The sequence below is a fragment of the Rousettus aegyptiacus genome, unplaced genomic scaffold (genome assembly GCF_014176215.1).
Source record: "Rousettus aegyptiacus isolate mRouAeg1 unplaced genomic scaffold, mRouAeg1.p scaffold_m13_p_6, whole genome shotgun sequence".
NCBI classification, from domain to species: domain Eukaryota; kingdom Metazoa; phylum Chordata; class Mammalia; order Chiroptera; family Pteropodidae; genus Rousettus; species Rousettus aegyptiacus.
The window spans coordinates 94,570,890-94,582,839 of record NW_023416309.1 but is presented as its reverse complement, the minus strand read 5'-3'; the positions used below and the strand labels follow the sequence as shown (position 1 = coordinate 94,582,839).

General features: G+C 55.8%; 1 protein-coding gene across 5 annotated transcripts; it reads left to right on the top strand.

Annotated features, from left to right (window-relative positions):
* The first annotated feature begins 763 nt into the window (after window positions 1–763).
* On the top strand, window positions 764–11,950 carry EPN3 (epsin 3). Of its 5 annotated transcripts, none has more exons than XM_036223560.1 (10): window positions 764–1,424; window positions 4,599–5,302; window positions 6,250–6,338; window positions 7,049–7,129; window positions 7,334–7,456; window positions 8,391–8,478; window positions 8,947–9,216; window positions 9,367–9,483; window positions 9,611–9,838; window positions 10,031–11,950. In XM_036223560.1, the coding sequence occupies exons 2-10, from the start codon at window positions 4,741–4,743 to the stop codon at window positions 10,363–10,365; spliced, it is 1,893 nt and encodes a 630-aa protein (XP_036079453.1). In that variant the 5' UTR covers window positions 764–1,424; window positions 4,599–4,740; the 3' UTR covers window positions 10,366–11,950. The 5 variants fall into 5 exon arrangements, with proteins under 5 accessions (XP_036079453.1, XP_016013990.2, XP_016013992.2 ...); XM_016158504.2 differs by having other exon boundaries at window positions 766–1,424; window positions 6,220–6,338; window positions 10,031–10,365; XM_016158506.2 differs by lacking the exon at window positions 764–1,424 and adding an exon at window positions 2,532–2,937 and having other exon boundaries at window positions 6,220–6,338; window positions 10,031–10,365.

The window sequence follows — 11,950 nt, the reverse complement described above, 5'->3', positions numbered from 1 at the left end:
AGAGCGACTGGTACCAGGAGGAGGAATGAATCAGGTGACAGAACCAATAGCATCACCCTTCATAGTTCCTGCCTTTGGCCTTCTTTGGCCCACCCTTTTGGGGCGCTGCTTCCTGGAGCCAAGTCTTCCCCAAGTGTCATCACCAAGTATGACAAAGTATGAGACGAGGATAACTAGACCCTATGGGACCTGGCTCCCTGAGATCCTTTCGCTTCAGTTGGGGTCCAAGGGCCCTGTTCGTGCTTGAGAATCATGCTCATGACACTCAACCTCTAGAGGATGGATCCCTTTGTCCTAAGCCAGAGGTCATTAGTTTGAATTCCAGTCTGTCATCCCCCTCCTCACGTCAAACCATCTGACTTCCTTGAGCCATTTTTATGCCTTATAAAACCAGTCTCTGGACTTTATGCCCCCTCCCTCGCTCGGAGAAATGTGAAGTGGATAAGAGATAGCTTTTGGAAAGAAAGGTACTGTCAGCTCAAACTCAGTACCATAATTGTTCTCTGTCAGTAATTGTCATTCTGGGCCAGGCTTCCTGTGTGGAGTGAGCTCCAGGCTCCCAGAGTTTGAAGAACTTTGCTAATGGTGGGCTTATTGCCTTAAGCGCTGACGGAGCAGGGGAGCAGGACGTGTGGGTGGGAGACTAGGGGAGTGGCCACAGTCTTCCACCAATCTGATTTTGCATCTGGTGCCTCCGATAAGTACCTCATTCATGGGCCTTAAGCGTCCTTCAGTTGAGATGGGGGGAGGTTTGGAAAGAGCAGAGCACTTTGTGTTGGAGAGCAGAGAGGGGGCTGAGCCTGGGGTCCTGATGCCCCTGTCAGAGTGGCCAGCTGGGGGCCCACAGAAGGCAGTGACTCCACCAAACAGCCAGCCCCAGGGAATGGTCCTGGCCAGAGGGAGAAGGGGAGGGGTGGGGTGGGTGTTGGAGCCCTGTGGCCCTGTTTCCTGTTGAAGAGGCAGAGGAAGAGTTAACTCACTGCAGGGTGGGAGCGGGCTGCCCAAACAGGCTCTGGCTTGGCTCTGGATGTGCACCTCCTGGGGACAGCCTGCAGGCAAGCCTCCCACCTCTGAAGGTGCGGCCTGCCTGGCCAGCAGGAAGGGGTTAACACGCCCTGCGCTTCCTCCTGTGTCCTGTTACTGCTGAGGCAGACCTGCCTGGCCAGCTGAGCAACTTTCCTCCCAAGTGCTGCCTGCTGGCTGGGCATCCAGGAGACCCGTGGACAAGAGGCAGAGCTACAGCCTGTTTCGGGGACCCTGCCGCCACCCTTTGGAGGGGACCACACCTCCTGGGAGAGGGTTTGTGGTGGATGGCTCTGGGGACACGCCCGCAGCTGTGCCGTCCCAGTTCTGCACAGGTTGGAGGGTCACTGCAGAGGCTGCTCCTGGTCCTGGGTCTGGGGCCAAGGGAGCCGGCATCGGAGGTAAGCTGGCCCCTCCCTGGTGGTGGTGGCGCTCAGCATGGAAGGCTTGGGGCTTAATCTCCCTTCCACATTCCAGGGAGAAGGGTGAGGAGGGCAGGGAGGTAGAGTGGGCTTATTGCCTCAAGTGCCCCTCTTGCCCGTAGCCCCTCCCTGCTGCACCCCGGAAGGAGGACTGGGGGCTTGCTCCCTGACCTGGGACCAGCATCTTCAGTGGCATTCCCCACGGACTCCTGCCCATCTCTACAGACCCTTTCTTCTCAGCCCCTGATGCACCTCTGGCCTCAGGGCAGCCCCTCACCCACTCTAGTGCCCTCATCTGATAGCTACCTCAGGGATGACATAAGCTGAGAGCCAGAGTGCACTCCCCTGTCCCTTCAGCAGGAATTAGGGCACTGCCACACCCCGCTGTTCCTGCTGGACCTGATGCGGGTGGGGGACAAGTGCCAGAGCCCACCTTAGCAGAGGATGGGAGGGGGTACAGGCTGCTGGGACACGCGCAGACTTTTGACTTGACACATCTAGGTTCTTTCTCTCTCTCTCTGAACCCCCACTCCGAGGATACCATCTGCTTCCTTAATCCTGACAGTTCCCCCGTCCTCTGGGCCCTGAGGAAAGCAGCCCCCTCCCCTCTGTAAAGTTCTCCTTAGGAGAGTGCTGATGCCCAGCCAGTCCCATCCCCTGCTGGCTCTTCTCTCGTCGCCTCTGGCAGATTCTTCCCTCCTGCACCCAGGCCCTCCTGCCTCCTGCCTCTCCCGTTTTCTCCCCCATCTCTGAATTGGCCTCTCAGGCTCTGCCTTCTCAGTGTCCTTCCCTCCACCTGACAGGGTCTGGCTCAAGGTCACTGCAGTAATTCCATACCCAGCTGCCTGGGCTGCCGCCGCCGCCGCCGCTGCTGCCGCCTTATCGGCTGCTGGGTTTCTGTTTCAGTCCCTTTTATTCCTGGGCATATTGTGTTCAATAAAACCCTTTGCTTGTAACACCACTGGCAGCACTCCCAGCCGCTCCCTCCTGCGTTCCTTCCTTTCTACCTCCCTCCCCTCCATGCTCCCTGGGCCTCACCCTGCCCCCTCTTCCTCTCTCTCTTGTCCTCTCAGACTTGAGGTGTTTCCAATCCCTCCCTTTCCCCAGCTATGGTAGAAGTGTGCAGAGAAGGCTTCTCCATGCCCACCTTCCAGGAGAAGAGTCCCGGCAGGGCTTCAGGGCCCACACTGAGGGCCCCTCCCACTACCCCAGGTTGGCTGGAGGGCCAGGTAGAGCTCCTCCTGGAGTCACAGTGCCTGACTGGTTCTGCTGGTTTCAGTGGCCAGCACCGGGAGGGGCGTGCACTCTGGGAAGGCTTTGGGGCACAATTATTTCTCATCTTGACTCTTGTCACCCTCCAGCCCACTGGTTAGAGAAGTAAAGAAAGATCTGAGTCACTAGTGAGGGGGAGGGCGGGAGTTAAACAAGTATTGACTGTGGCATCCCCACAGAACGCCTGCAACTGGCTGGACAGAAAGACAGCAGACAGCAGGTAGGCAGCACTTTCGGCCAGCACTGTCCATGTCTCCGGGTCTCCCATGGGACCCTCACAGGAGCCAAGTCTGGGCAAAGCTCTCACAGGCACCCGAGCTCTGGAAAAAAAAACTGGGAGGCCCTTGGGCCGGCCGCTTTGAACTGAGCCCTGTGTTGCTGCTGGCAGAACTGGGTGGAGGGAGAGTTGAATTTGGGGAATGAGGGGCAGGACAAACTCCTGACTGCTGCCGAGTCTCAGGGTAGAGCTGAGAGTGGGAGTTGCTGGGTGCTGGTGTTGGTGGGGGTTCATTGGTGAAGTGGAGGCTCTGCAGGTCCGGCCAGCATGTGGGTGCATGCGTGTGCGTGTGTGTGTGTGTGTGTGTGTGTGTGTGTGTGTGTGTGTACCGAAGGAATGGTGATGGCAGGGGAACTCCAATTAGGGTTTCTGGTAGGGCCCTGGGAGAACACTTCTCTGTCTTTGGCCTGGGTTTGCTTTCAGTAGATGGCCTGGTCCTGCGGCTGTGGGGAGGGCATTGGGCTGGTCCTAATCACCCCGCAGGTGGGGTGTCAGAGGCCTGCCACGTGTCCCGGGCTTTGGGGGCTTGGGGAGCCCAGACTGGCCTTGCCTGTAGGGAGCTTACATTCTGGCTGAGAAGGTGGAGCTGAGGCAGTAAAGCAATCAGATGAATTAATTATGAAACCGGTGATACTGAAAATAAGTATTGAATTAGTCGTCTGTAGACCTGGGTGTTAGTCCCAACTCTGCCACCTACACAGTATGCGACTGGGCAGGCCACGTACCCTCTCTGGCCTCAGTGCTCTTGTTTGTATAACTGGCGGCAGTGGCTAGATCTGTCTGAGAGGCAGCCTCCCCCAGTGCTCCTTCCTCTCTCACCTGGCCCAGCTCACAGTATTCCCTCTAAGCCGCCCTTCCTAGACTTTCTGGCTACTCCTACTCTCCCTTTCCTTTGATCTCTGATTTCACTTCAGCTACCACTACCTCTGAGAACTCTCCCCCGATTTTCCTAGCTTGGGTACGCCTGTGTTCCTCTGTACCCCCATGCTGGGCTGTGATTGTCTATACCCTTTCAACTGGCCTTGGATGGACCAGGACTTGTGCCCTGTGCTTGCCATAGTGCCTGGCTCAGAGGAAGTCCCAGGAAATAGGCATTGAATGAATCAAGCTACAAAATTAACAATATGAGAAGAGAAGAAAGTGAGGCCCGAGAAGGTCAGGAAGGATAGGTCTTAAGCTAGATCCTGGCAGAAAGAGGAGAGGTAGCCAAGCAGAAGCTAGTCAAGTAGGCATTCCTGGAGGTCATCGTGGTGTCCCTTACTAAGCGCAAGGACTGTAGGGTGTGAGGGCTGAGTTAATCCTGGCTCCTTACTTACCAGCTCTGTGATCTTGGACAAGTCATTTAACCCTTCCCTAAACCTCACTTTCCTCTTTGTGAATGGAGATAATAATAATAATAGCATCTTTATAGTGCGATGATGATGATAAATGAGCATGCAAAGCTAGAGGTGCCCACTGAATGATAAGTAAAATAAGAAAAATAAAAACTGCCTGCTGAAGGCTACTCCTAGCAGAGGGGATGCCCTGGTCAGGCCTTAAGTTGGTCACTGAGTGGCCACTGAGATAGACCATTGACCCTGAGTCCCAGATCCTCTCTTCCTTAGACCCATGTGGAACCAAAGGACGCAGCCGCTCTGCTGAAAGCACGGCGGCGGCCCATCATTGGAAACCGTGACCTCGAGACGGTGGCCCTCAGCCCTCCACCTCCGGCTGGGGCGGGAGGCGCCCATCTCCAAGTCCCCAGCCATGACGACCTCGGCGCTGCGGCGCCAGGTGAAAAACATCGTACACAACTACTCCGAGGCGGAGATCAAGGTGCGAGAGGCAACCAGCAATGACCCCTGGGGCCCGCCCAGCTCGCTCATGTCGGAAATTGCCGACCTAACCTTCAACACGGTGGCCTTTGCTGAGGTCATGGGCATGCTGTGGCGGCGGCTCAATGACAGTGGCAAGAACTGGAGGCATGTGTACAAGGCGCTAACGCTGCTGGACTACCTGCTCAAGACGGGCTCGGAGCGAGTGGCCCACCAGTGCCGTGAGAACGTCTTCACCATCCAGACACTCAAGGACTTCCAGTACATCGACCGTGATGGCAAAGACCAGGGAGTCAATGTACGTGAGAAGGTCAGGCAAGTGATGGCTCTGCTCACGGATGAGGAGCGCCTCCGGCAGGAGCGAACTAATGCCCTCAAGACCAAGGAGCGTATGGCACTGGAAGGCATGGCCATAGGCAGCGGGCAGCTGGGCTTCAGCCGCCGCCATGGCGAGGACTACAGCCGCTCGAGGGGTTCCCCATCCTCCTACAACTGTGAGTGAGTCTAGAGATGTGGCTGGGGACGGGGATGCAGCCTGAGTTCTAATCCTGGCTCTACCACCTCAGAGGAAGGAATGGATTCAGTGAGATAAGGAATGTAAAGTTCGATGCACTATGCCCTGCACATAGTAGGAGCTCAACCAGTTAGCATAAACAATAATATCATTATACGTTCATTGTTATTATTGTTAATTCTCTGTCAGGTAGGACGGTGCGGTGGTGGAGGCATAGGAGTCCAGCAGCACTGCTCACTCTGCCCCTTCCAGGCTGTGTGACCTGGACAACTAACTACCTCTCTGAACCTCAGTTTCCTCTTCTATAAAGAAGGGACGATCATATCTACTTTGATCATTTGATGTGAGAATTCAAGAGACCAGGCCCAGGAATGACCTCAGCTCTGCACCTAGACACATGGCACACAGTGCATTTCCCATTATCCCCCAACTCGAGGGGCCTGTTCTAGAAGCTAGGGACAGCTGATGAGCAGTTCTCGACTCTCCTCCCCACCCCAATGGGGCCTTCCCTGATCTGAGGGAATGACCCTCCATTCATAAAGCACTTGACAGTGTGCTGTGAGCTGTGAGAGCTGGGACCTTGCTTATTTGAGCCTCTCGTCCTCTTACCCTACTGGATCCCAGGCTTGGAGGGCGCTCAGCTAGAAGAGTCAGGGACTGGAGTCAGGTGGCCTGGGTTCAAGTCTTGATGCAGGACCCTGGCCAGGCACCCCTCATGGTGGAATGGGAAACCTTATAGAAAGTGCTAGGCACATGGCTTGGCCCCTGGGGCCCTTGGCTGCCCGTTGTTCTCTTCCCTTCAGTTTTCCCCTCTGAACCTTGGCCTCCTGGAGGAGATGGGGGTGTGGGAGCCTGTGGGCACCTGTGTGGTTACAGAAACCATGATGGTCATTGCAGCTTCCTCCTCATCCCCTCGTTACACCTCAGACCTGGAGCGGGCCCGGCCCCAGACATCAGGAGAAGAGGAGCTGCAGCTGCAGCTGGCCCTGGCCATGAGCCGAGAGGAGGCTGAGAAGGTGAGGCCCCTTCCCGGGGCAGCCCAGGAGGTCCCACAGCTGGGCTGGGCAGGGGGGGGGGGGCATGGAGAGGAGACTGAAGGAGGAAGGAGAGGTGACCGGATGCACCACACCCCAACTCTTAGGCTCTCCTCTGGGCCCCAAAGCCCTAGTCCTGCTCCCAAGGACAGCACAGGGCCTGTTTGTGTGCCTGGGATTGTCCCATAGGGACTACCTCCCTGCCTTCAGTTCTCTTTGTTTAGGCCTGGAAAGGACAGTGTGTGTGTGTAGTGCAGTTGGAGATAGCTGAGTGTCATATGGGCCTGCTGCTGCCTCATGGAGGGGAAAGGGATGAGTGTGCTGGCAGACACATTCCTAGGAGACAGAGACAAGCTGCTACCACCCCTACTCCCACAACCCCCATCAGCTATCCTTATGGGGGGGGGGGTGGGGACAGCCCCTATGCTAATATTCTTTCTGTTATCACTTCTGTGGATCCAGGTAGACTGGGCAGGATGCAGCTGGGCCTCACATAGCAGGACTTGGGGAGACTCAGGGAACCCAGAAGAAAAGCATCTATCTTCTTGATTAAACGGCATCTCAGATCTGGACAGGGAGAAGGCCACATCTATATGGCTGTCTGGGGTGGGCATTTTTCTCTCCATGCCCCTTTCTCCTGTTCAGGAGTGGGAGTGCTGGGCCAAGTTCACTTCTCTCTTCCTCCCTCACAGCCGGCCCCCCCAGCCTCCCACAGGGATGAGGACCTGCAGCTGCAGCTGGCTCTGCGTCTGAGCCAGCAGGAGCATGAGAAGGTAGTGGGCCGAGCCTCCATGCTGGTGCTGGTGAAGGTGTTAAATGGGCACTAACCAGGCTCCTCCCACTTTATTTGGTGGCCCTGCTGTGCCTAACCTCTCTCGGCAGACTCTCGCCCTGCACTCCCCTCAACTCAGCTCAGGTCCCCTCAAGTCCGACCTGGGCTGCCCATGCTCTTCTCACGCCTTCTGTGCCTTCTGCAGGAGGTGAGGTCCTGGCGGGGAGATGACTCCCCTATGTCCAATGGTGCTGGGGCTACCGTCCGCCCTCGGCGGGACAGAGAACTTGAGAGAGAAGAGGAGAAGGAGAAGCTGAAAACCAGCCAGGTAGGGAGGGGACAGGGGTGCGTGGGTTGGCAGAGCCTGGGACATGAACTGAGTTTGTATTTGTAAAGTGCAGAACAGTGCTTGGTATACAGTAGGCACTACTTAAATGTTTATTCAAATGAAAATGGGATGGAGGGATACAGTAGCTCTGATTTTTCATACTACATAGGCTGGTGACCAAGCTGATGGCTAAGTAGGATGCAAAGAATCCTTATCCGAGGCCCCTGGAGTTGGGTTCTGGATTTGCCGCCACTTTATGAGTCAGGGCATATCATTATCTCGGCCTCAGTTTCCTCCTCTGTACAGTAGGCTTGTTAAACAGTTCTAGCTCTGACATGCTAGGATTATGTGATGCTGTAGACCAAGACTGGAGGTGGACTCAGGCATATGGTGCTGAAAACATCCTGGGCTCATATGCATGCTTTCCAAGATGGGGAAGCAGGTAGCTTCTGGGAGCAAGGCCCCCCTCCAAAATTATCTATACTACCCCTGTAGTGTTTCTGTCCCCTTCCTGCCTATGTTCACTATGGCCAGTTTCATTTAGACACTAACAGAGGTAGGCTCATCATAAAATCTGCCTTGCCACTGATGGGCTGAGGAGCAGGAAAGCTGAGGAAGGCCTGGGTTCTAGCCCAGCCCTGCCTCTCCCTAGCTGACTTTAGGCAAATTATTACCTCTCTGGGCCTTAGCTAGCACATCTGTCAAATGGGCACATCGCCACTTTCTGTATCTACTACACAGGGTCGTTAGGAAAATCAGACACTAAGTGGATGAGGAAATATAAACTGGAAAGCACTGTGCAGAGGTGAGGGATCATTACTAGATGTTTATGGAATGCATGGAGAGAATGAGCTAGTCAGGATGACAGGTCAGGGCCCACCCTTCCTCCACGCCCCGCCTTCCTCTGAGCCATGGCTGCCTCTCCCCTTCACAGTCCTCCATCCTGGACTTGGCGGACATCTTCGCACCCACCCCGGCCCCGCCCTCCACGCACTGCTCCGCTGACCCATGGGACATCCCAGGTGGGCACGCAGGGCTGCAAGATCCTCCCAGGCTGGCCTCAGAGAGCCTCTTCCTTCCTGGCCACTTGCTGGCACCCCATGACTGAGGGTCATGGGCAACTTTTCCTCATGACTGAGGGACACTGGGCACATCACTCGTTTCTGGGCCTCAGCTTCCTCTGTGACATGGTGTCATAGTCAGGAAGAGGGAACACCTCTGAAGAGCCCAGCTCATGGGAAATGATCTGAGAAGTATGTTCTTATTGCCCCTGGTCACCCTGGCTTTCCTGCCCCAGCCCATCCCTGACTGGGAGGGTGACTTGAGCTGCCCATGCTGGATATGGGTTCCAGCTTGTGAGTGGTTCTGAGTCAGTATCCTGACTGTGAAATGGGTCCCTTGGCCTCCCAACTTGGTCTGGGTAACTGGGAAGGCCTTGAACTGGGGATAAGCGTGAGCCTGAGGTTATGTCTGTGCTTTTCCCATTTTAGGTCTCAGGCCCAACACAGAGGCCAGTGGCTCCTCCTGGGGGCCATCAGCAGACCCCTGGTCTCCAGTCCCCTCAGGAAGCACCCTATCCCGAAGCCAGCCATGGGACCTGCCCCCTATGCTCTCTTCTTCTGAGCCCTGGGGCCGGACCCCAGTGCTGCCTGCTGGACTCCCCAGTACAGACCCCTGGGCACAGAACTCCCCCCAGCACAAGCTTCCCAACACTGAAGCCAACCCTTGGGGGGCCCTGGTGGAAACCTCCAACACACCTGGTAAGTGAAGGGCCACAGGGTGTGGATGAGGGTCTGTTGGACTTCTGGGTCCCCCACCTCCAGGGCCAAGGGACAGCAGAGCCTGTCTGTTAGGAGACCTGCCTGCCTTTTTTGCCAACCCATCTCATCACCCTTTTCCTCCTTGGCTAGCTCTAGGTGGTACCTCGACCTTTGACCCATTTGCCAAACCTCCAGAATCCACAGAGACTAAGGAGGGGCTGGAGGGTGTCCAGGCCCTGCCCTCTGGAAAGCCCAGCAGTCCTGCGGGTAAGCAGGAGGCAAGGGATGATGCAGTTCTGCAGAATGAGGGGCCCTCCCATTGCTGGCCTCTGCCCTTTTCCTCCCAGTGACCAATCCTTCTGCCTAACCATGTGCTCTATCATTTCTATTCCAGAGCTGGACCTGTTTGGAGACCCTACTTTCAGTTCCAAGCAAAATGGCACCAAGGAACCAGATGCCTTTGACCTAGGTGTAGTAGGGGAAGCGCTAACCCAACCCAGCAAGGAGGCACGACCTTGCACTCCTGAGTCTTTCCTGGGCCCCTCAGCCTCCCCATTGGTCAACCTTGACTCCTTAGTCAAGGTGCCCCAGGCTGCGAAGACCCGGAACCCCTTCCTGACAGGTAGGACATCCCCGCGTCCCTGCTAGGCCTCAACACTGGGGGTCCCCTGCTCTCTCTGCATCTCTCCTTTCAGAGCCCAGACCCTGACATAGAATCTTACTCTTCCCTATTTCTGAGACCCCAGATTGTCTTCCTATTTTAGTACTCTGTCCCCTGCTGGCTCCAAACACCCCACCCACTCTCGTTCTGCAGATCTCAGCGCTCCATCTCCCGCCAACCCGTTTGGCTTGGGAGAGCAGGGGAGGTCAACCCTGAACCAGATGCGCACGGGGTCGCCAGCGCTGGGCCTGGCGGCCAGCGGGCCAGTTGGAGTGCCACTGAGCTCCATGACCTACAGTGCCTCTCTGCCCCTCCCACTCAGCAGCGTGCCAGCCGGCGTGACCCTCCCAGCCTCGGTCAGCGTCTTCCCGCGGGCTGGCGCCTTCACGCCACCTCCCGCGAGCCTGCCGCCGCCGCTGCTGCCCACGTCAGGCTCGGCTGGGTTGCTCCACCCTTCCCCACAGCCCGGAACCAACCCTTTCCTCTGAGCCGCGTCGGGCCCGGCCACTCGGCGCCTGCGCGCTAGGCCCGCCCTCCGGCGCAGACCGCGCTAGACCCCGCCCCTAGGGCACGCCTCGGCGCGGGGCGGGGCTTCCACCAGGGCCCGCCCCCGGAATCCCAGAACCACTGAGACTCCGCCCTGAGGCTTGCACGGATCCTGGTCTTGGCCTCTGCAGACCCTCTGGAGTTCCTGGAGCTGGAGACTGACAACTTCCTGGGATCCGAGAGCACGACCCCGTAATAAAGACTGGAACCCACGGCCTCTGCTCTCATCAAGTGGACTTTTGTGGGGCATGGTGGCAGGGCCTGGACCACAACGTGAATCACCCACCGGCTGCCGTGGAAACAACTGCTCCACAATGTGGAGCACAAAAATGCTCTCACTCCTCCCACACAGCCCGATTAGCCTGGCACCTTCGCTTCCAGATACTCCCCAGGCTTTCACTCGTTCGATCATTTCATTCACTTATCACACATAGGTGCTGGGGATGATCTAGTAGCTAGGAACAATAGCAGTTGTTCTCATTTATTGCACACTCGTTATGTGCTAAGCACTTTAGACAGATTTCACTTAATCCTTGCAACAACTCTCTGAGGTACCGACTACATAATTTATGGGGGCCCTGAAAATGCAGGGCTCCTTGTTCAAAATTGGGTTAAGAATTTCAATATGGGGACAGCAGAGCATTAAACCAAGTGCAAAGCCCTTGGCCCTGCTCCCATTTTATAGTGAGGAAACAGTCTCGGAGGTTAAATGTCATGCTCGAAGTCACAAAGCTAGCTGAGAAGTTGGGGTGGAATTCAGAGTCAGACAGCTTTGAGTTCGTATGTAGGCTGTGCAGCAGGTTTAATTTGCAAATATTGACTGACTGCTGTGAACAAAGTGCTATACTCACCTGGAAGGGAACCAAGAATTGCTAAGCCCACAGCCTCCAGCAGCTCAGAACCCAGTAGGCAGGCAAGCCAGGTACAGGAGCCCACATGCTCCTTTGTTGTACTGAGTCATCTTAAGTCTGGCTCTACCCTCCTCTCCTTCCACAGGGCTGGCAATAAACTCAACCTGTCATGCAGAGGTGGTTAACATGGGGTCTGGGAAACTAAGGGGAGCAGCAGGGCCTGGTACCTCTTCCTGGGGGCCACCATGGTCACCTTCCCTCCTTTTAAACTGAGAGCGCTCTAACCACTAGACACTGATATGTCCTCAGTGTCAAGCAGCCTGCGGGCAGCAGCAGCAGGTCTACCCACTTTTGGGGAGCTGGGAGGAATGGCTTTCCATAGCCCAGAAACATCAAAGTTGGGGACTCTCCTTCCTAAGGCAGGGGTGGAGAAAGGACCTGCTTTGTTGTTTTGGAAGGAGGGAGGGAGTCCTACCTTGACTGTTACATGCAGGATGGACAAGAGCACCTACTTAGGAGTCAGAATGGCAAAGTTCAAAACTCTGCTCCAAGGTTTGCATTTAATAGTAATGATGATGATGATGATAATGATGATGATAATAATAATAATAACAATCACTTAGTAATAAGTGGTTATGCTCCCTGACCTTGAGTAAATTACTTAACCTCTTTATGA